Raw genomic sequence first — 23,959 nt, forward strand, 5'->3', positions numbered from 1 at the left:
AAGGATGTGCACAGCAAGCACAGGCTATGAGATAATGGCATGTCCTGGAGTGGAATAACCAGGTAAAGTGCTGCCTGGGAGAAAATGAAGTAAAATCTTCCAAACGACTTTGGAAGAAAATCACCAGTGATTGAATTGTGTTTTGAGGAAAAGCAAAGCTGTAAAAATTCTGCTTATTTGCATCACTAATTAAAATAACTTGGCCCCATTGCCTTCAGTGCTGCACAGAGATACTCCTGCTCTTGGGGGAAATCCAAACCCCAGTACTCCCTGGCTGTGCCCATCTTGGAGAGCTGGAAGGGGGCTGGCAGTGCCCAATGGCATCTTCTATGTACAAACTCCTGCACCTTCCACAGACTTTCCTGTGGGCCACTGGCCAACTGCATCTCTGCAGGTTTGGTGCTTCCAAACAAGAAACCCTCCAAGATCACCCCTGTGGCTGAAAGGAGCCACCTGTACCCATCACTGCCTTAGTGGGGACATTCCTAACGAACACCATGCACAAAGAAACATCTCTCTGTCTGTCTCCATTTTCTCACCAAATAATAATAAAAACATTAAATAAAATAAACATCTGACAATCCTTTCCATAGGCCACGGTAACTCATCTCCTCCTTGGCATTATTTAGCAACTATTCTCTGTTTTGGTGCATACGAGGATTTCCTGCATTTGGTTACTGGGAGCAGAAAACAGCCTGAGGATTTGTAGAGATGGGTGACAGGGATGGGGAGGGGAAATCCTGAGCATCCCTTGAGAACAGGGTCCTACAGGTATCCAGCAAAAGGATTTATACATGGGACTGGAGGCCTGACCTACCTTGCACACAAGCCTTTTTCATTCCCTGCATTGGCCCACTCTTACACTGACTCTGCAGGAGAAGCAATGGCTTTGGGCAGCAATAACGTGCTCCCAACCACCTTTAAAAATAAAACAAGAGTTTATGTTCTAAATCCTACACTATGGAGATCCCAAGGATTTAGATGGGATGGTCAAGCCAAGTATCCCAAGCTCCTAGTCAAAGAAATTACACAGGACCCACTCTCTGTCAGTTTGAAACTGCACTTAGATCACAATCAGATGCGTTTGAATCAACTTTTGATGTAATCTTTCAAAAAAGAAAAAAACCCGAATTATCACTGACAAAAGAGAAAAAAAAAGGTACTGTGGGGGAGCCACTGACGCAGGACTCCACAGCACTTAAATGCAGCCTGGCTGGCCCCATCCACAGCACTCCAGGCAGGCAGAAGCTCCAGAACCAGCTCAAGGCCAGCTCCCAGCCAAGCCACTGCTGTCCCATCCCGCCATGGAATGCAGAGCAGGTGGGTGATTTACCTTTGCTACAGGCTGTAAGGTTGCTCTGGTCGACAACTTCATGCCTAAATCCTTTAGAAATGTATCACACTGCTAATAAGATTTGCAAAAAACCAAAACAAACTACGCAGAACATCGAGACTACTCATTGTATTCTTTCTTTCCTTTTGGTTTCCTCTCTTCATCTGAATGCAGAGATCAGGTTTGCAATCTTCCTCTTCTGTTCACTGATTCCTTTGGGCTCCATGGCACCGACAGAGACATCAGGACAGAGGCAGAACCATTTCACTACAGAGATACCGACCTACGCAGTAGTAATACAACAGAACGCATACGAGTTGTTTGACTTCTATGTAAGTGCCACATGCTGTGCCTATGTCTGTGAAGAAATCTCTTAAATTATTATAAAACACTAGAAAGACCACCAGAAAATAAATATTGGGGTTAAAATTTAAAGTAGCCTCTTCTCTGTATTCCATGCAAGAAGGAAAGTGTTCGTTGCATTATTTCAGGAGCAAGGGCAGTTTCAGAGAGCTTGGGTGACTTTGCCTCAGCTCATTACCAGCTGGGATCTTCCTGATTCCCAGTGTTCCTTCTCAGTCCCCTGAGTCCCATTGGGCATCTTCTTGCAGGAATTTAACCAGATCACTGGAAATGTGGTGAGAATTGCTTTGCCCTTCAGTTTGACCCTAGTGCTTGAGCACTTCTGCCAAAAATCCTGTTTACCCATTGTTTCCTTAGAAAAAATTAATTCCTTCATCTAAATTCATTCTTGAAATCAAAAAGCAAAGATGAAAACACACAGAGACCAAAACAGATTTCTAGAACAGGTTAATTTTGCCCTTACAGCAAAGAATAGAACCTAAGATTTAGAAAAGCTGAGAACCAAGGCAAGCAAGGCACGGGGAGAGGAACTGCACACTCTGTGCATTGCCTGCTTGATCAGTGGGATGGAGGTGTTAGCAACAATTGAACCACAACCAAAAACCCCACAAATGGGTACATAAATGAGAAAGGGAAACCAAAGGATTAACAATTTCTCTCTCCTCTTCCTTCCCCACAGAACAAGTGCATCTCTGCAGCGTTCCACCCTGAGTCCCAGACTGTCCAGTCTGACGCCAGAAGCCTGGCAGATAAAATACCCACATGCCAAGCTTTCCATGCCAGCTGCTGTGTTCTGCACCACATCCAGAACAATCTGAATACCCTGGAAGGTGAAATAGAAACCATCTGCCCCAAGAGCCCCAGAGATGTGGTGGGGATCAACCTCAGCCAGCTGAATGCCACGCTGGCCCAAGGCACTGCCTTCTACAGCTGCAAGAGCCAGGACCCGTCCCAGCTGCATCCCCAGCTCCAGAACATGGACCTGGCCAGCAAAATAACCTACATCTGGTTGGTTTTAAAGAAATACAGGGACATCATGCAATCTACAGGAAACCTGTACTCTGAAGCATCAGTTGGATATGCCAGGATGAAAAAATAACTTGATGATGCTGGAGAGCTGGTTAAATGTGCCAGGGGTTATGGGATCAGTTTGATGCCAGGATCAACATTGATAATGTACTTGCTGTTCTCTATAAGTATGTAATTTAATGACTATATTATATAAAAATATTAATTTAATATTTAAAGGATGAATGTGTTAAGTTATTGATTGTATTTATTATAAAACTATTTATACTGTCTTGTTTGCAACAGCACATAGCAAGGATGGACTAACATGAGTCAAGGTAATTTAATTGATTAACCCTGATATATATAAGGAATCAGGAAAGTGAAATTTCAGTAATTTTAATGTTATTTATATTTTTATCTTGCAGTTATTTTATTTAAAAGAAAAGTTGATTGTCAGCAGACTGATTTTGTACTTCTCTCTCTACTAGTGAATTTTATTTATGAATTTGTACAACATAAACCATCTATTTTTATAAAATTATTTAAGCAATTAGTGTATCTATTTATTTATTAATATTTTAAACTTTTATATTTTAATACTGAAAGGGATCTATTTGCTACTTAGTAGACTAATAGTTTTACTAATTTGCTGTTACCACCTTTGGATAGAAACTGGAACGTTAATTAAAATATTAAATAAAATAAATATTGCTGAATTCTCATTTTACTAATTCTTTTTTACAATACATTTTGCACTGTCCCTGTTCTGCTCAGAACAGGAAAAGTGGGTTTGATATCAACTGAATTGCACTGCCAGCCCCCAAAAAGTCTGAGGGGGAATCCTAGAAAAGCATTCAAGTTTCCCAAGAGGAACAAAGGGACCAAGCTCCTTGCTGGAGCCAGGGGATTCCTCCCCCAGAGGAATTTCAGACACAATTGTGGAGATGTCACATAGTGGTGACATGAACACAAAATTCCAACCTCATAGCCTTCATATTTAATAGAAAAATAAGAGTGGTTGGAAAAAAAAATAACTGCCTGGGGATGTGCTTATCCCCAAGGCTGAAGCAACATCTCCCTGACCTTTCCAGTTGTGGTCAGCAAACCACTCTGAGGAGGAAAACACACCCCAAGGGCTTAAACATCACTGCCAAGACTGACACAAACCACTTAAGCCTTGCTGAACCAGAAAATTATACAGGGCTGCTCCCTGTGGTTTCCTCTCCCATGCACAGCTTTTGTTTCACCTTCTAAATGTATAAATAGCTCAACAGAAGTGTTTTCCTTTGAAAGGGAAATGGTTCTACAGTAGTGCTAAGGAGATGTCAAAGTGAGTCAGATGGTCTGTCCAAAATCACATCATGGGAAGAGCTACCTGAGCAAGAAGAGCTGTTCTTCCCCAGGGGGAAGACTCAGAGCAGTCACTGCCAAGAGGAAAAGGCACCAGCCCCAGGCAGAGCAGGGAGAGAAGAGCTGCAGCCCTGTGCCCTTCCTGCTGCAGGGTTACAGGGCTCAGATAAATCCTCCCCAGCCCTGCAGGGCTGCAAGCTGGGGATGCCACAGGGAGCATCTCTGCTGTGATCATGATTTATGACCCCATTTTTCCTGGTTGAAAACACAGCTTTTGAGGCCTGTGAGGAATGAAGAGTTTGGATGGAGGAGCCATGGATGAGCAGCAGCAAGGACCCAGGGATGTGATGAGTCTCAGGTTTCTTGGGTTTGTTTCCATTTGGTGATGGAAAGGTATTGGGGGTGTGACACACACACCTTGTTCTGAAATAGGAACATGTTAAACAACTCTCTGGATGACAAGAAGGGCTCTTCTGTGTTTGCACACAGGGAATTTCCCCAACACCCAAATAACTATTCTTTGTCTGCCCACCTCCTGGAGAAAGTGCTCAGGGATGAGAATAGGCAGAGATGAGTCCTGAGGGCAAATATATGTTAAAATAAATAAAAATCTAGGGAGCATTCCATTCTCTTAGATATAAAGAGAGCCCTGGGCTGTGAGATCACTTGGAGCAGTGATTTCATTTGGCATCATTTCCACAAAGCAAGTGGAGGTCCACTTTCAGCAGTGTTCAAGGATTAGCAGAGCCAGCCACAAAAAGAAACCACTTCACAAACTCTCTTGGCACCTCAGCTGAAGTTACAGCAGCCTCCCTGAAATCACCACTAAATCAGTAGTACAGAAACAGTGCTCTGCAGCCACAGCTTCCTCCCAGAGAGCCTGATAGCATCTCTGCAGTAACTCTGGCATTTGTAGTGCTTGGTCAAGAGTGAAGGCAGGCTGAAGAGTTGGTTTATCACTGCTGAAATAGCAACTGCTCTTCTCTCCCACCAAAATGCTTTATGTGAGATCAAGCTTGTGATTTCTGAAGAATTAAATGCAGGGTTTTTGAACCCTGCTGTACCTCCTGGAACCACAGGCCTGACTCATCAGAAATACCAAGTCAAAGGCATTAATCACAAGGATAACATCAAGCAGCACACACTCTTGAGCGGTGATTTTAAAATAAAATCCTTCTTTTCACTCTTCTATTACCTTTTACTCCAACTAGAGCCTCACTGCTGCTTCCACTAGGCAACAAAATCCAAAATGCCAAGGAGGTGACAACTGAAGCACAAACAGCTGGAGTATCCTACCAGGGAAAAACAAAAATCAGTCATTAAAGGAAGATTTATTAACTTCATTTTTTAAATGGACTTAGCAGCTCAGAGCCTAACACCAACATCAATCCCAAAAGTGCAAACCAGCAACTCCACAGAGGATACAGAGCCCTGCTCTGGGAATGCCAAACACACAGATCCAAAGGTAACTCCAGCTGTTCACAGGGAAATGAACTTTTGTCACCTTTTAGAGCTGCAAAAAAAGGATGTCAGGTGCTGACCCTGGTCCAGGAATAATTCTACTTACCATTTCCCCACCTCCAGTCAGAAAGTAAAGGCATTACAACCAGTTTCTTCCAAAAAATATCCTTTATTGTTTTGGTTGTAAATATAAAAAAATGCATTGCACAATTTAACAGACCTACTGAAAAGTGCTACATATCAACAGCACAACAGAAGTTGTCATGCAACAGAACAGGAAACCTAAGCAAAGCAAGAGCACAACCTGAAGTCCTCATACCTTCAAGCTTTTTTTTTTACCTTTTTTCTTAACAAGAATGAATTCCATTCACTTAAAACACATTTAAATACAAGGTTAGAAGAACAAAACCATCTATTTATTCATTGTATTGTTAAAAGGCTTGCTCATAACATTGATGTATTTTGATTGAAAACCTTATTCATGTTGGAAAAGTTCAGACATAAAACGTTCAGACAATGGCTAGAAACTAATTCCATTATATACCTAAGGTGTTTTTCATTGTAACTGAATTTATTGTAATTGTAACTGAAGAACTCAAGTTTTACAGATAAAGCTGCAGTTTGGTTCTACCACTTTTGCTCTAACACAGTAAATGAGCAGAAAATCCAAGAAAGAATGAAACAAAAAAAAAAACCAAGAGCTTTAACTGATGTTGTGGGAAAAATATTGGGATCCTATAAAACAAAAAAACCCAAACCAAATAATCTCCTCTGAAACTCAAGTGTATAAACTGAGGAGTGATAGAAAAACTCCTGATGTCTCACTTAATTTAAAAAACTCCAAAAAGTCACTGACAATTGTCCATTGCCCTTCAGACTGGTGTGACTGAATCCCTAAAGAACCTGAACTGCATGTCATCAGCCTTTTGATTTTTGGTAGTTTTCCATGCAATACAAGTGGAAAAGAACCAAAAACTAGAAAGAAAAAGGAGAAAACAGTGAAGAACTCATTCAATTTCCATCATTACCTCCTAGCTGGCAACATCAAGGCAAGAATTAACCACTTCAGCAACAGAGAAAGTGCAACTGCCTTCAAATAAGCATTATCTTTCTGCAGTGAGCTTCCCTTTCCTGTTCTCAATTTGTTTTTTAGGAGTTTTGAGCTTTAAAAGCAAACAAAACTAAATTTACCTGTCCCTGTCCCTTCTACCACATGTGAACACTAACACACACAGGAATTAAAAAAAACCAACTGAAGACACAAAGGGATGCAGTTTTTCAATACATTTGAGAGCCCTTTTTCTTTTCAAGCCATTTGAGATTTAGAGGTTGAAGCCCTTGCCTGTTTCCTGGGTTTGTCAGAGATGATGTCCATGTGTGCACACGTGTTCCTGCACATGGCAGTGGGGAGGGGGGCATTCAGCAGGAAAGATGCAATTTTTTCCAAACATAGACACAGTTACTCACAACCTCAGCCTGAAAGGGTCACAGTAATGCCACACAGATAAAATCCCCTAAAAAGCCAGGGAAGCCCCACTTCCTCCATTCACTGAATTTTCCACAGAGCTTCATTTTAGGGGGAACAATGGATGACTTATGATTAATCAAATGCATACATGACACCAAGATCTAAGGCACAGATGGAAACATTCTAGTAGCCCTCCCTCCTTCAGAGAAGCCTTCCCCAGGGGTCTAGAAGAGCATGGAAGAACATTCCAGTCAGGTCAAACGGTACTAACCAAAAATCCTTTGGTTTTGTGCAGAGATCAGACTGTCATGGTGAAGTGTGCACTCGTCTCTGATCCTACTCCTCAGTAATTCCTTCAATTCTAGTTTGCTCCTGGAACTTCATCCCTTGCTCCTCCTGCTAAAAGCATGCCAGTAACTACAATATAAACTGATAACTCCATCAGATAATGTCCAAGTTCTCCAGAACTTGTGTTTGGGGTGGGGCCATCTACAATATACTAATTAATACAATTTGAGGTCAGAAGGAAATCCAGCAGACAATCCCAGTTTGATTTTGTGCATATCACAGGCCATAAATAAGTTATTTAGCCACTCCTTTACTGAGTGAAATATGTTGGATTTGACAGAATACAACTTGTATTCAGTTATATGGGGGTTCTCCAAAAGTTTAGCACCAGACATGTGCAGCACCTGCAATTCTGTGCAGACTATAGGCACTGTGTGTTTGGCTTGCTTACTTTGGTGACACTGAGGAAATTAAGAGTCCTTCAATTACAGGAGAAAGTGTTACCAAACTTTGAAAAAGATGAAGTACTTAAACTCCTCCATGGGTAAAAAAAGACAGACTAAGGTGTTTAAACATAAATCAAAGTGGAAAACTATGCAGGAACTAATACATACGTGGTCCATCTCTTTCCATCCCAATCTTTAGTGGTTTTACTGTTCAGATGTTAGACATAAACCAGCTTTTTTCCTCCTGTGTTTTCAAATGAAGTGAAATCACTCTCCTCACAAGGCTGACTGATAAAAGAATTCTGATCTGCAATAACAGGGTGACAAGAATATATTGAATCACTGCTTCAAAGAGCAGCCACATCATTTCTGGTAATTGCTCTAGTGGAAAGTATCTTTTCACTTTTCCTTTCCTCCCTCCTACACTCTTGCCTAAGTAAGAAGTATTTTCTCTTTTAAGATTTGCAGTTTTTTAACAGTGCTTTGAGTTTGTTTCTGCACCACAGTTTGTTAAACAAGCACTTTCCCTCCAATTGTAACCAGCTCACAGTGCAATCTGATGGATGAGTTTTCCATCCACATCAGAACTGTGAAAGGACAAAGTTTTTGGCAGTTCAGGTAAATTATCCCTCCCTGTTCCTTTAAGTTTGCTTTCATTTTCTAATTAATTGGAAGGTGACATATGTGATATTAAGGTTTCAGCTCCTCCCTGGGCCCTGAAGGATGATTGTACTGCACTGTGCTTGTTAGGACAAAAAATCCCACTTCATCAATACCAGAAATGGTAAAAATCACACACCATCACTGCTGACAAGGAGACCACACTGCAGGGGAGGCATGACAGGATCTCCTCATCTGAAAGGGTCAGCAAGACCACCAGCTCTTGTACAACATGCCTGCTGCTTCCCTGCTAGAAACCCAGAGATGTTTTTAACACACAAACAGTGAGATCAGCCCATGAGGAAAGGGCATAAGGGACATCCCCAGCTCATCACAGTGTAGAACTACTTTACTGGAGTCAAATTCACAACTAGTGATAAAAATGGGAGAATTGAAAGCACTGATTCAAAAGATGGTTTACTTATGCAACACTTGTTAACCAGATGTATGCAAAAGAATATTGTTTAATTGACTACAGCATTATGAAAGGTCTAGGAATGGATCCCTCCAGAAAATCTACTCTCTACTTGATTACTATGACAACCTTTGCACACCATTCCTTGGCTGAGACTTGGAATTTTGTTGCTTCTGTCACAGGGACACAGGTTTTCACATGTGCCATGAACTTCAAATTATATGTCAAATATATTGCAAAAAAAACAAAAGGAAAGAAAAGCATTTCCCCCTCTGCCTGCACAGCCACAGGAAGTTGTGTTGGTGCAAAATGTGCCATTCTGCCTTCCCCTCAGCCCTCAGTCCCTCCATGCAGGGACAGCTCACCTTTAGTGCCTTGTCCTTGCTACAGTGCTGCTCTCACAGAAGGAACTCTGCAAGGAAAGCCATTAGCTGCAAAAACTCAGGACAAAGGAGAAACAAGAACAAAACCATCACCTGTGCTCAGCCCCACTCCCCAGGCCTGTTGTTTCCTTCCAAAGTGAAGGAGATTGGGGACAATGCTTGAGAAAAGCTCCTTTCCCCAAGGGAACCTACTGAGCCCATTTCAGAGTGTGCAATCCCCAAGTGTTCCAGTTATTCCTCATTTTCCCACTGTGAGAGGCTGCACAGCACCTCCAGCCTGCTCCTGGAACTGGAGGAACACTGATCAAGGGAAGTGCTGCCAAATGTTTGCATAGCTCTGAACAATCAGGATCAAGTCATGAGGAATTACAAGGGTCATGGGATCATCCCAGACTGTGAACAATCAGCTGGAATGAACATCCCAGTGCTGTCTCAGGATGCACAATCATTGCTGGAACAGGACTCACTTCACCTGCAGCAGAACACAGCACAAGCTGAGATTGTCACAGAAAAATGTAATGATGTATTTTGAGTTTTAAACCTATTTTTACATGTTTTATAATTCATGCTGAACATAATCTTCCCATATAGATCAGGTCTAGCAAAGTCCTTCAGGTTTTTCAGACAGAAGGCAAAAAGAAGAAGCAAAAAAGACAAAGAAGCAAAGAATTGACTGCAAGTCTGTGTGGTTTGATACAGCCTCTGAGATAATAAAAAAGCCAATTTTTTAACATTACAAACTCAATTCTTGTCTCTGAAGTGCTACTACATTTACCTATGGATGTGTTTTATATGTGCACATTTTGTGAAGATGGCAGCTGAACTGTGCAGAGTGCAAGAAAATAGCTCATTGATTAAGCTGATATAAAATTCATGTATTTCTCCTAATTGCAGAATTTATACAATCTAAAATTGCTTTCTTGCACATACTGCACAGCCTGTTACTTCTTTGCAATGGCTATATAAAAAAAAATAAAAATCAGCTACTTTATTTACTAGAAAATAAAGCATGTCTTGAAACTGATCAAATGCAATGATACACTCATTAAAATAAAATACACAAAACACAGCCTGAGATTTTAATTCTAGTATTTTTGCCACAAGTTGACATCACTGACAGATTTTTTCTTCTCCTTTGGTTTTTCATATGATCCTGTTTAACAATTTTCACTATTCAAGTAAAACACATGGAACTGAATACCAGAAAACAAAATAAAAAGCACATTTTGCTTCACGAAATCAGAAGTATTTTTTTCCCCCTTGAAGAGCACATTCCTCGGTGTACAGGATTTACACTTCAGAGAACTGAGGGTGTTTCATTAGTTGCATAAGGATGCATTGATGGAGATCTATTGCTGCCTGCAGGGCTCAAACCTGCTGAGTTTACCTGAGCTTGGTGGTTTTTTTCTCACGTGACAAGAGCACAGCACAGCACTGGAGAGGAACCCAAACGTTCTGACAACGCTGCATCACCTGCACCTCTTCGCAAGGCAGGGCCAGGTGCCCTGAACAATGTCTCTGGTGATGGAGAGAATCCTTTCTAAAGTGCACTGACTGGAGGAGCCTGGGCAGGCAGGGCCTGGTGGGTTCTCCACCCCTGGGACAAGCACCTCAGAGTCTTTGGTTGTTAGGTCTCCCCTGCTCTCTTGTTCACCTTGGCCACGGCTTCTCGCGCCTGCTCCGGCAAACGCGACGGGTCCGACAGGATCGAGGTGCTCCTGCTCAGGTGCCACAGGATGTTCAGCACCACTATTTAAAAAAAAAAAAAAAGGCAGGAAAGCATCAGGAAAAGCAGGAAAAGCTATTAATCTTCTACAAAAGAGAGCAGCCCTTGACAGCTGTAAATGTGAATGAAATACTCGCTGAAAGGCGAGAGGAAAAGAATCGAGCAATGATGCCCAAAGAGAAGGTCACTACAAAGCTGAATACAAATTCCCTCACTATGAGATAAATCACCCTGCCAAATGTACTCCAACTAGAGCCAAGCTTGTGAAATTTAAATGTAGTTAAAGACTATTTAAATTCTGATATATTCAACGATATTTTTTCCACCTTTGCAGTCAGAAGAAGCTCTTATTTTTTCACTGAGGTAACCAAAAGGAAGCGAAAGTCCCATTCAGCATCATGTGCTTTCTTTGCCATCCCGTGACTTTTAAGAAATGCTGTGATATTAGACTTTCTATGATCTGAAGAGCTGCTGGATGAAACTTCACTTACTTGGCCTCAGAACAGGAAGAGAACAGTGCTGATCCAACCAGGCCAGTGCAGTGTCGTTCAGATCCTTAAAGCTCGTCGTGGAAACCATTCCATTAAAGGACTCAAACAATGGCTTAATAATAATGCTGAACTGCAAACCATCAGATGTCAAGGGAGACAACAAAGGGGGAGTTCAAAACATTCTATGGGAAAGGCTGTAACAAAGAAAACACTCAATTTCTAAATGGACTTCCACTGCCAGAGAGATTGCAATGTTTAAATAATTGTATTTTCAAATTTGTAACACTGAGACTGAGGAAAAAATTGAACTTTAGCTCCTAGTGATATTCACTATTATTTTGCAAAATTCCTCCACACTGACCTGAAGAAGAAAAAAGGGGAAAGTGCAAATTTTTGAGCAGCTTCAGTAACTGTCTTTTATTCCCCCCTGAAATCTTTGCTATTGTCTATGTACATTTCCCAAAAGGCAAACAAAGCTGCAGTTACAGCAGAGTCCACAAAAGATTTCTGCAGTGCAATAACCTAGCAAGAAAACCTTGGCTCTGCATTGCATTTTACTTTCCAGTTGCCTCCCCACACCTGAGGTGAGCAAGCTCTGCAAGAATCCATATCCACACACAGATGTGGATGAAAACTGAGGATATTTGCTATTTAACTTGGCTTAAAGCCAACAGCAGCAGAATCCCAAGTTTTTGGCTCTAAAAGTGCTGGTACCAAAGCCCAAGTTCATCAGGTTGGTATAAAAGGATACAATCCAAAACTTCCAGTTCTGCAGGGTCCTGCTTCTCACATACTCATCAAACAATTTCCTCATGTGGTCAAACCTTTGCCGTGTTACAGGAACACCTGTAGCAGGGAGCTGCTGCTGGCAAGAACTGAAAAGGTATTTGAAGGTCAGAATCCCACCAAAAAAGGACACAGTTCTCTTCCAGACTAAACTGCAGCAGGAGAAAAGTGTGTACTCCTGGTATCTCTGGTGCATGAGATTCCCATGATCCCCCCAGTGTTAACTGCTCCAGTCAGGAATAAAAACTGTTTTCCCAATTATTTTGTCTATATTTATGCAGCAAAGTAATTTATCAAGCTGTTACAAACAACAAAACTGGAAATGAAGTAAAACATAGAACAAAGTGATTTTGGACATCCGTTAAGGACAAGGACATTAGAAGTCAAGAAAAAGTTACTCCTAAGCAATGTTACAGAAGAAAATGTAACAGAGATTCTTATGAAACAAATCAATTTAAAATAAAACCAAGCAGACTTCATCATATTTTGTAAGAAAAATTAAAAGATTTTGATTTATTGCTAATTCTAACATCATGCCTAAGCCTAAATCTTCTGGAGATGGAGGTAAAGCCACTGAAACTCTCAATGTGCTTTGCAATAGCACATAATCATAAACCCAGAGAGCAAACTGAGGTGCTGGGAAGGTGAAGTGATTTATCACAGTTATGTTCAGCCAGTGGCAAACTTCTGGAGCCCAAGTTCTGTGTCATGTGTACTCAATCACAGTTTTCTATAAAAACTGCATTTGGAAAAAAAAAATGCAGCAAAGCCATTGTGAAGAGCGAGCGTTCAATCACCAACGAGCTTTACAAAAACATCCTCACTGACCTCTCAGAACTATTCTGACCTGACACTTCCTCCCTGATGCTGTGCACCCCATGCTCAGAGCTTGCTGAAAATCCTCAGTTTGCAGCAATGCCCATCCCCCAGCAGCTCTGCTGTGTCCCACAGCCATCTGTGTGTGACACCCTGGTGTGACACCGAGCTCACACTCCCAGCAGCTCTGCTGTGTCCCACACCCATCTGTGTGTGACACCCTGGTGTGACACCGAGCTCACACTCCCTGCTGCTCTGCTGTGTCCCACACCCATCTGTGTGTGACACCCTGGTGTGACACCGAGCTCACACTCCCTGCTGCTCTGCTGTGTCCCACAGCCATCTGTGTGTGATCCCTGGTGTGACACCGAGCTCCACCCCCGGCAGGGCAGTTCCCCGTTCTCACAGGATGGTGGCGTTCAGTTCCTCGATCTCCTCCCGCAGGCGCCGGGTCTCCTCCTGCATCTGTGTCCTCTCCTGCTGCAGCTTGGCGATGTACTCCACTGTCTTCTGCAGGGTGATGGCATGGCTGATCTAGGCCAAACAGACACACAGCTCCATTCCTGCAACACCCTGAGCTTCAGGAGGAGCTTGTCCTCCTAACCTGCACTCAGCACCTCTTAACTTGCCTTCACTGTGTGTAAAACCAGAGCAAAACACTTTAGATACTCAACTCTGCATTTCTCTGAATCCTCTTTGCACTCCCATACAGAGAAATGTGGCTGCAGGGCTTGTTTTCTTCCATTTCTGCTACTTTGTTGAAAGAAGTATTTTAGTAATTTAAAATGTTTTATTTCATTATCGGCCCTCTTAAAAATATTTACAGCTCTTATTTAAGTACTGAAAGATGTGCTACATCTCCAGACAGATTTATAGTGCTGGTGGAAGTGCTGCTTGAAGTTGGTAATATAAATTATTTAATATGGGAAACCTGAAGTTATTAAGCAGAAGGACCCACCAAAGGAGACAGATTAACAATATTTTTACATTTGGAGGAACCAATTAAAAATCTGTACTTGAAAAATAAAATAACCAACCATTTCAGTAAAGCTGAGTTTTTCAAAAAGAATTTCCTTTCAAAATGGGCTATTCAAGTCAGGAAGTGAAATTCTGACAGCATATCACCTAAATTTCTGAAACTATAAAAATTATATAAAAAAATCAACATGCTGCACAAAAAGATTTCATATTTTCCATGTTTCAAAGCTCCTGGTATTTAAAGGTCACTAAAAATTTTGTTGTGCAGATAGATCTGTATTTCAGTTTAGTGAACTAAATTAACTAGTGTAGCCAGAGTAAATTTTTTGTTTGGACAAAGTAACTTGACAATGAAAAATCAGTTGGGATTTTTTTTCTCTGTAAACCCATGCACAAAAGACAGGTGAAAGGGGGAAAAAAGGCCTGGATTCTTAAAGACAGCTGGGTGGTAAAAAGAGTCCTGAAGAGATTTTCCAAATCATCTGAACTGACTATGCCTGACTCCTGCAGGGAGGCAGAGATCTCAATGGTGTAAGAAATGTTAGGAATTTACCTGAGCTTCTCCATTCTACCTCTGCTCACTGCTGTGCTGACCACTCAGCAGTGAAATGATTACATTTATTAACAAGATTTGAAGAATAGCTCTTACAGTTTAAAGTGAAACATAAGAAAGTGCTGCTGCACTACTTACCAACTTGGAGTTGGCTGACACCAAACTGTTCAAAGCACTGAAACCAATCTTGATATTGAACCTTCGTTTTTGTTCTGAAAGATGCCTCATCCTTCGATTCTGCATAAATAAAACCAGCTCAGTTTATGCTGTTCTCATTTACTATTCTACTGCTATGACTATTTCATCTACTCAAATTCAATGTTATTTTTATTGACTTGTTGGCATTCAGTCTCCCCTGGGATGACTCTCCAAAATTTTAATAATGAATTGAGAGTGTGTTCACGGATCAACCCACCTCTGACATCTGTACATCACATGCCAGGATGGCAAGGAGAAAATCTGAAAGATACTATATTACCTGGAGGTTCTAGACTTGTACAGTATGCACATGATTTGTTACTTGCCAGCAAGGCACACAAAGGTTTGAAAAATACTATTTGTCTGTGGAGTGCTTCAGCAGAAAGAAAAGGTCACCTTACACCTCTTTCTAAGCTTCAGCTGTGTCATCAGGAAGTAAAATATTTTGGATTTATATTAACAAAAGAACAAAGATCAGTAGACCCAGAACTGGCCCAGCCTGTGGTAGAAATCAGTAACAAAGAAAACAATTGGCAGGATTTTTTAGGCATAGGAGGATCCTGCAGCCCCTGGATCCCAGGGTAGGGGAGACACAAACCACTGACAGAAGCTCCCAGGGTTGGTGTTCATAGAAAGAAAAAACTTTCCAAACTATAGAAGGAGCTTTAGTTTCTGCTCCAGCACTGGGAATGCCACATTATTCCAAAGCCTGTGAGCTGCTGAGGACAAAGGAGGAGCCAGCAGATCCCTTCCCAAAGCTGGGGCCACACTGCCGCCCTGTGGCTCCTGCCCAGCTCAGCTGGAGCCTGCAACAGCCTGGGATCACCTGGGATGGTCACACAGGTCACAGCCACAGCAGGGACACAGGCAAAGACCCAGGAAGGGAGAGACCATGACTGTGTAACAGCCCAGGGATTTCTTTGTTCTGAGTCTCTCCCTGGCAGCACCACTCTGAGTTGTTCCCATTGCTGCACCAATCAATTTCTGCTTTTTCCTGGGAGCCTGCCACAGAAAATTTGGGATGAAGAAACTTCTTTAACTGAGCTTGCACTTTGAGAACACAATTCTGGCAGAGTGAGGCTTTCTGGCAGCAGCTCACCATCACCCCACTTTATAATGGAGGAAAGCAATGAACAAAGCAGTGAAGTGGTTGCCCAAAACCACAGGAAATGCAGGTTCATGAGCAGAACTGAGATTTCCAGTGCCCTCTATGCTTTGCCAAACTGAAATAACCACGTTACCTAGCAATCCAGAACTGTTTAATATAACTAACAATACAGAGGAACAAAAGCACACATCTGGAGCCTGGCAAGTATCACTGTTTCTCTCTTGTCTTACAAGAGAGTTACTAACAGTACATATCCAAAGCAAATCCTGTCAGAGCAAGTGTGTTTACATGGCTGTAAAGCCTATTTCACAGCCATGTCCTTGCTTTTGCATCTAGTGACCACTTTCCCACCATCAGCCAGCCCTACTAATTTGTTCCTTTGTTACCTTACTCTCTAGCAGCAGAACAGGCTGCATCCACTGCTTGTGAGCTTTCATGCCATGCAAATCCCTGCCAACTTTTCTGAGTAACTTGAAGCATTGTCAGCAAGAGGCAGTTTTGGTTGTCCTCTGCAACAGATCTGGACCTGAGTGCAGTCACAGGCTGCAGGTGTTAAACTTATCTTTCTGTCCCAGAGAAACCAAACTCACAGGGTACACAGAGGCAGAGAAGCCAGAAGGGGCTTGGCACTTGCAAAACAGTTAAGTAATGCTCCCTTCCACAACAGAATGAATGAGAAGGTTAAAGCTGATTGTTTGATGGGGTTTTTGTGGAGAAGTTTCTCATAGCACCACAGAAAGTGTTCTGACAAGGTGAGCTTGTGTGTGAGGTACAAGCAGCACTGGGTGTTATCTCCAGACCGCCAAGTTCTTACCCCAGTAATTCTCAAAGGGTTTTACAGGTGTAACTTGCAGAGTCTGTGGAGCAGCAGAGCATCACTGGAGACATGTAAGTAACTCAGCAAGTCAAGAACTTCCCCTCCAGCAATGGCCAGAGCCCTGCAGACTGACGAGCCCCAACAGAACAGTGGCAAAAAGCCACAGTTTAGAACACTACACTGAAACCTTTGACCAAGTAAACTGACACTTGTCACAACACTCCTGTGAGCCACAGCAGAACTATCATGACCATAAGGACCTGCAGAGGTACAGCTAAGCCTGGCCCCTCTGGTGACACATCCCTGAGAAAGCAGAGTGAATTAGAGTCTGACATTTTGGATTGCACAGAGTAGCACAGGTGCAGCAGCAAGCTAAGCCCAACACACAAATATGCTACTGTCCTGAAGCACAACTTTATCTAGTCTATGCTCAGACATCAGGACAGAAAAGTAGGTAGGAAGGCAAAGAAGAAACTCCCCTAAAAGGACACTCACCTTAAATGCAGCCATAGTAGGGTCAGTGGCAGGTTTTCCTGAGCAGCTGCTCTGAGGAGACTGTGGACTGGGGCTCTGCTCAGAGGTGCAGGGGGAAGCCTGGCCTGAGTTCTGGCAGTCCCGGCCTTCAGAAAGGAAAACACACAAACACATTATCAAACAACTTTGTTAGCAAATGTATCTGCTGAGAAATTTGTACTCAGAATTGAACTGAAATGCAGTCAGCAACCAAATTACACTGTTTGATACAGCAACCACATGCCTGAAAACATCAACACTGCTGGGAAAGTTCAGGACATCATGTCACATGATACATCCTGAATTGCAAGATGTAACAGTCCTGGCACACACACATATTTCAGCAGAGGCATGTTGGATGCACAGGCTGTGATTCCATCATCCTGCTGGGCTCCCCCATGTGTCTCTAAAGGCCTGGGACATGATGGTGACACTTCAAGCATTTACCTCCAGAGCCAGCCCAGGGAACACTCAGTTGATGCACATGCAAAAGGAGTATTTGCACTTACCTACAAGGATTGTGTCTGAGATCCTCCAGTCAGAATGAGAGCTATGACACTGAACAACAAACCTATTCAGCACTTCCTACACAGATACCTTTCATCTCTTGGTGACTACAACAGCACATCCTTTTAGAAAGGAGTGACTTACAGGAACCACAAAATCACAGTTTGTGGAGATGCTGTACAGTCATTTAAGACAAAAATTGCAAACCATTGGACACAACTGAGGCTGTGAAGTAGAAGGGTCTGAAAACTTCTCCTTCAAAAATTATCTAGGGATCCTCAAGGTCCCCTTTACACCCTGCCTACCCAAAAGACACATTTCCATGTGCAGGGGATAGAATGCTTACAGCTTTCTAACTTACTAGGTGTAGGTGAGGGAACTTGTGAACTGCAACAGTGGGAAGGGATGTGTTCTCCTTTCACCAACACATCCTGGACTACACTAGGAGGGAAGAGATGTGAGACTGTGGACTGGCTTTGTTGACTACTTGGTGCTCGCTGTGCTGGACCAACCAGAATGTTACTACGGAACTCCGTCACCCCGGGAGCCTGGGAACAGCACAGAGACAGCACAGAGAAAACAGAGAAGAGAGAGCAGGAGGGACAGTGTGGGGGCAGAGGGAGAGAAGGGATGAGAGAGAGAAAGTAGAAGGAGAGATTAAGAAAGAGAAAGAGAGAGAGAGAGATTTGTTACCTTGCCTTTCACTACAAGTAGCAAATTAATACATGATTAACAATCTGATGACATGAAACAAGGGCTAACATATAAGGAATTGGCAGGGACCAAAGTCAGGCTTCTGGCAGGACACCAGTATCCTTAAAGCAGTATTACAACACATCAACAGCATAATGTACTAAAATCCATCTCCATCTTCCTGCACACAACATACTGGGGAAAGCCACTCACATACCCAAGCCATGTTTGCAAACATGGTACTGGAAAGGTGAGCTCCCTGGGCTCCTTCCAGCTTCTGCAGTTAAAGCACAAACCATCCCCATCCACAGCACTGTGAACACAGGCCTCCTCAGAACTTTACTGTTGTGTGACACAGAGCCTGTCAAGACTATAAAGGGCTTCCAAGCCCATAAAGTGGCTACATTAACAATAAGCAAACATAAAGCTGAATGCACAATGCATACGTTGGGTAACACAGGATTTAGTGGACTTGTTACCTGCCTGAGCACATTATGGTTCTCACTACTTGCAAATAACAGGCCTAGAAAACAAATATGCAATTTTTTTTTTTCTTCTCCTTACTCTGACAATTCCAGCTGGTGCAATTGCAACATTAGACTGAGACGTGGCTGGCGTCAAAATCCCCTCTCTTTTTAAAGGTGCTGGAGTTACAATCACAGCTCTGGACTGTCCCTGAAAGGCAGCTGAAGAACACAATTCAGTTAGAATAGTTAATGAGACAAAAAAAGAGATGGAGATTATTTTGTATTAAATAACTTGTCATTAAACACAGGTGTGGATCAAGGGGGCTCTATTTGGTACTATTTCACTGCAGTATAAAATGTCTGTCTTCCATTGACTTCAACTCCCTTAATCCAGTACAAAGGACTTCAACACTCCAGCTATTTCTGAGTTTTCTAGCATCACTGTCACTGTTTCAAGGTGGATTTACAGAGGTATGTAGTAGTTCAGGGTGCAAAGTCTCTTCATTCTGTCAGAGCTGGGTTTGACAAGAGGAGGACCCTCTTCCATCACACTTTGGGAGTTCAGGCTTGTTTTGCTGACCCAGGAAGGGTCAATGACTCAATACTTCATGCTTCCTTGTATAGGTATCTCAAATCCTTTCCCTCAGCACTTCAGCCTACCAGCTTCTTTCACTACCTGGTTTTATAGCTGCTTTAGATGACACACAACAAAAGACAACTAAATGTGATTGGGAAACAGCACCAAAATTCTACAAAATATACTAAAGAACCAAGATTTCTGCAGTGCTTAGGTAGCTGGAAGTAATTCTGAATAGCAGCAAATGTCTCCACATGAGTCTGTGAAGATCTCCAGGTAACCAGTGCAATACCACAGCATTGATGGGGACATGGTTCTTGCCCAATCTAGACAGAACACGACTGACCATCCTAAACTGTTACTAAGAGAAGAATCAGGCAAAGACACAACTTCTGTCTGGGTTTTGATAAAACTGAACCAAACACATTTGGCCTCACTCTTGGCTGTAGTGGTTCAGCTCTCCTTTGCACAAATAAAGCCATGATGCAGGAGAAGTGTCAGCACAGCTCAGCCCCTGCCAAGTCACCCCTCTGCAGTTCAGCATCAGGAGCCTGAAGGACACACACAGCAGGACAGGGAGACAGTGTAGGGTTATCCAATGTCCCCTCCCTGACAGTGTCACCTGTGACTGACAGTTGTGTTTTGACTCAAGTGGAGTTTCTGCACAGCTCCATAAGAGAGGCCTGTGGATTGCACAAACCTTGTGCCAGCCCTTGTGTGGGTCTGTGTGGAGCAGAGCTCTGTCACTGACACAGGGAGTTCACTCTCTGAGCATTCCCACACCTAAAGCTGCAGTCACAACCCTTCCACTGTTCACTGATGTTCAGCTGGACTTGTGACATCTCTATTGACCTCAAGAGCCTACTCGTCTTACCAGTGCACTAATGCTGCTGCACAGGCTTGGCCTTTCTGACTGCCACATTTGGGGAACTGCAGCAACCAGCAACAGTATTTAGCAGTCACGTTACATGATTCATGTTTCTGTCCTACACATGCATCTTTTGCAGACTTTCCTCTCAAAATCAGCACATTTATCATGAAGTGTGATAGCAGTGAAGTCTTGCACCTGATGAGACAATCTGTACAGGTTTTTGAGTCCTTATACCACAGAGCAGTTCTAACACAAGATATACTGTAATTTGCTTGACAGTCACGAGATGATTTGTTTGTCCTGAACACAAATAATAGGCATAAATGCCTCAGTTACTAGTACTGATGTTTATTCTATTGCCAAAAATAAAGCTCTAGTATTTATATAAATACTTGGATTTGTCCCCTGAGCTTGGTGTCCCAGTAGTTTAGGAACACCATGATCCCCAAAAACATGCCACTAATATGGATGAAAAACAAAGCCACTGGTTGTGATGGTCTAGAAGTAACTGCTGGAGCACTGGGAAAGCAATATATGGCACGAGGAACAACCCAGGAAGCACTGAGAAAAGCAGGGGCAAAGGCTTTCTGAAAATGAGCTGCCTACAATCTTTACTAGGTGAGAAATGCACGTCTCAACTGCTGAAGGCACATGGACTGTTAGTTTATAATATACTTTAGATAGGAACACTGCTATTAACACCCTCATGCTATTAATCATGGACTAAATTGATCCCAGTGGCATCCTAGTACTAGATCTTGGGTCTGTCCTTCTCCTGAACAGTGATTTTTCTTTTTGGTGGGTAACCTCACTATCAGGCCCTGGCAGACACACCTACTCCCTAGTAAAGCCTGTTTAACATTACTCCTCCAGGCAAGCTTTTTCTTGAATTATTGTTGCACATTTCAAGTGGCTGAAGTCACTTGGCCCCCAGCCAGCACAAGTCTAAAAATAGACTGCAATAATCCTAAAAAAAGCATTCTGCCTGTCCTGCTCCAGCCCTGAGCTTTCCTACAAGAAACACCTCATGCAAAATTCTCGCTCCTTGTTACTTGCCTTGTGCAGCACCAGTGGCTCCAGACCCCACCCAGTGTGGAAGTCCCAGGTGTTCCTACCCTGACCTGAAACCCACTCCTGAATTAAAGCATCTCAAGGGCTCTAGACTGCTTGAGACAAAGATTTCCAGCTCCCTGAGGAGGATCTCCTCCTCCACTGTGGCTGAATGCTTTGAGGGGTAGTTAATCACAACATCACATCAAAATCCAGGGTTTCTGTGGGGCAGGAGCACAGAGTTGGTGCAGCTACACAGCCCATTAGAGATGTTGCAGAGAGACTCCCTTGGGCAGATCAGCTTTTCACACTTAACCAAACTGCTTCCAATCCTTGCAGCAGTCCAGAGTATCCCACTGAACAGTGCAGCCACCTGCATTCAGCCAGTGGATTCGAGGGTTCCATGGATGCACTCAGAAGCTCTATTTTAACTTATGTAAAGCAAGAAAAGCAAGAAGGTATTTTCCTCCTGCTAGTCCAACTCAAAAAACAAAACCATCCTCCCACAGCGCTCCTCACCTGGGGTGATGAAGGCATTCTTTACCAATAAGGACACTGTTTCAAGCTTCGGAGCAGTCACTATTTTTTGTGACTGTTTGGGCCTCGTCCCAGCACTGGCCAGAGGAACAGGTTTGGGGAGTGCAAATGTCAGCTGGGACTGCAGCTGGGGCCGGGGCTGCCCCTGCACTACAGCACTCTGGAAGGCCAGGTTACAAGGCACTCCTGCCCCCGGCTGCTGCGTGGCCAGGACCAGGCTCTGGCTCTGGCTCTGGCTGAAGGTGGTGGCGGGGGCGTTGTGGGTCAGCGTGGCAGAAGCCGTGTGAGTGATGACCGAGGATTCACAGAGGAATTTGGGGGTTTCCGGAGCAGCGAAGGCGGCGGGGGCGGGGCTCGGGCTGGAGCTCAGCGGCACCGCGGGCAGCGGCGACTGCGGCTGGGCACCCGCGGGCTGCAGCAGCGGCAGCGGCGGCTGGAACACTGACATGAACGTCTGCGGCCCGCTGAGAGACGAGTCAGGAGGGAAGTCTGCCGGCTGGATGAAAGATCCCCCGCTTCTAATGCTGGAACACTGGTCAGCAACGACGTCAGGAATGACAGGAGCAGGTACTGAGGAAGGAATCAGTTCACCGCTGATGCTCTCTGCTGGAAGCGTGCTGGGCAAGGAACCCGATGGCAGCACAGGAGACTGAGAGACAAGGAAATGTCACTGATTTAGACATGTCTGAACTCCTCCTGGGAGGACATGGCTCGTGTCAGAGCCTTCTGTTTCAAACCTCTCTTACCTGGGAAGAGTGGCTGCTGCTCTCTGTGGTAGCTGAGCTGACAGCAGACACAGAAGGGAAATAATTACTGGAGCGACTGGGCGTGAATAATTCTGAAACATGAAAAGTCACCTATTAATTTTCTACTTTTCATACTCAAGATACAGCATTGCTAAATCCTAAAATTCTCAGGAATATCTGTATTATTTAGTAAATAATGAAACCATGAGATTTTGGCTTCAAACAACTGCTGTTGACTGAGCAGTGAATTGCTGTGTTCCAGAGGAACTCTCTCTTTGGGGCTGACTCCTTCAGCTTTCATGCAAACTGGGACAATGCAAAAATCAGTCCTGTCAAAGGCTCATCTACACAAAGGCAGTCAAGAGCTGATCGTCAGTGAGTCTCACAAAGTACAGTTATCTGATGCAGACTGCTTGCAGAGCCAGCAAATAGATGTGGCCCTTTACCTCCATGAAGGTCCATAAACATCAAAGTTGTCAGCAGTTTAATGTTACATGGATCCATGACAGTGCCATAAAACATCCAAAGACAAATAAAATGTTAAATGTCTTCATCACTAAGAACTGTGAAATGGGAACACCTTAGATTCTTGTAACACTTAAACTTTTTTTAAAAAAACCTAGCTCATAAATCATTGCAATATTTAAGAAATTAATGATTCTTACCCTGAAAAGGCTCAAAAGTATCCATAAAATCAAAATTTGGCTGGAGAGGAATAAGCCCTGGTTGAATCATGTCAGCATTTCCTAAGTGTCCTGCAAAATTCAGGAGACAGATTAGATTAGCTTCCCACCACTCACATAATAACAGCAGCAGGAATAAAACATTCCACAGCCAGGCTTGGCCAAGATGTTACAGAAAAAATGCTGCTGAAAGGAACTGAGCATCTGCTTCTCTTCAGAGCTACAGCATAGTCCAGATATCAAAGCCATTGGGGAATTAAACTTTCAATTATTAAAAATGAAGAGGTGAACCTTGAAGGCTCTAACTGACATCTGGGATTGTCAAGGTCAGATGCCTCCTGCTCCCAAACCTCCTGTCTTGCCCCTGCTGCATTACACACAACCATGTTGGGCAGCACAGCCTGACCACCACAGCTCACAGCAGAGTATTTTAAAATAAACAATCACCCACTTCATTTGCTCTGAGTACAATCCATGGCTGCTCTGGAGTTGCTCAGGCATCCATACAGCAAGGATGGTGAACAGGGGACATGTGCTGTCCCATCAGTCAGAGCCTCCAGACAGAGCTGAACAGCTCTTGGAATTGTTTGTACAGATGAAACTTGCACTGGTTCTACTGGACAAAGCCAAACAAAATTACACAGGCACTCCCTTAAAAATACAC

At 43.2% G+C, this 23,959-nt stretch overlaps 1 protein-coding gene and 1 long non-coding RNA gene across 4 annotated transcripts in view; one reads left to right on the forward strand and one right to left on the reverse strand.

Moving 5' to 3' along the window:
• Window positions 1-564: 564 nt before the first annotated feature.
• Window positions 565-2,768, forward strand: LOC306810172. Its single transcript, XR_013776404.1, has 3 exons — window positions 565-1,320; window positions 1,508-1,665; window positions 2,376-2,768. It is a non-coding gene; the product is annotated as an uncharacterized lncRNA (long non-coding RNA).
• A 6,910-nt stretch (window positions 2,769-9,678) lies between these two features.
• Window positions 9,679-23,959, reverse strand: part of MLXIP (MLX interacting protein) — a 40,177-nt gene continuing 25,896 nt past the window's right edge. For 2 of the 3 annotated variants that reach the window (XM_079322354.1, XM_079322356.1), the window contains exons 7-17: window positions 23,278-23,367; window positions 22,613-22,704; window positions 21,849-22,515; window positions 18,929-19,050; window positions 18,033-18,219; window positions 17,147-17,271; window positions 14,667-14,765; window positions 13,404-13,531; window positions 12,147-12,270; window positions 11,396-11,525; window positions 9,679-10,927 (exon numbers count right to left, since the gene is read on the reverse strand). In XM_079322354.1, coding sequence (XP_079178480.1) covers window positions 10,806-10,927; window positions 11,396-11,525; window positions 12,147-12,270; window positions 13,404-13,531; window positions 14,667-14,765; window positions 17,147-17,271; window positions 18,033-18,219; window positions 18,929-19,050; window positions 21,849-22,515; window positions 22,613-22,704; window positions 23,278-23,367 — 1,886 coding nt within the window. In that variant the 3' untranslated portion in view covers window positions 9,679-10,805. The remainder of the gene's footprint in view (window positions 10,928-11,395; window positions 11,526-12,146; window positions 12,271-13,403; window positions 13,532-14,666; window positions 14,766-17,146; window positions 17,272-18,032; window positions 18,220-18,928; window positions 19,051-21,848; window positions 22,516-22,612; window positions 22,705-23,277; window positions 23,368-23,959) is intronic. The other variant, XM_079322355.1, reaches the window with a different exon arrangement.

This window comes from Erithacus rubecula (assembly GCF_903797595.1).
Source record: "Erithacus rubecula genome assembly, chromosome: 19".
Lineage (NCBI taxonomy): Eukaryota > Metazoa > Chordata > Aves > Passeriformes > Muscicapidae > Erithacus > Erithacus rubecula.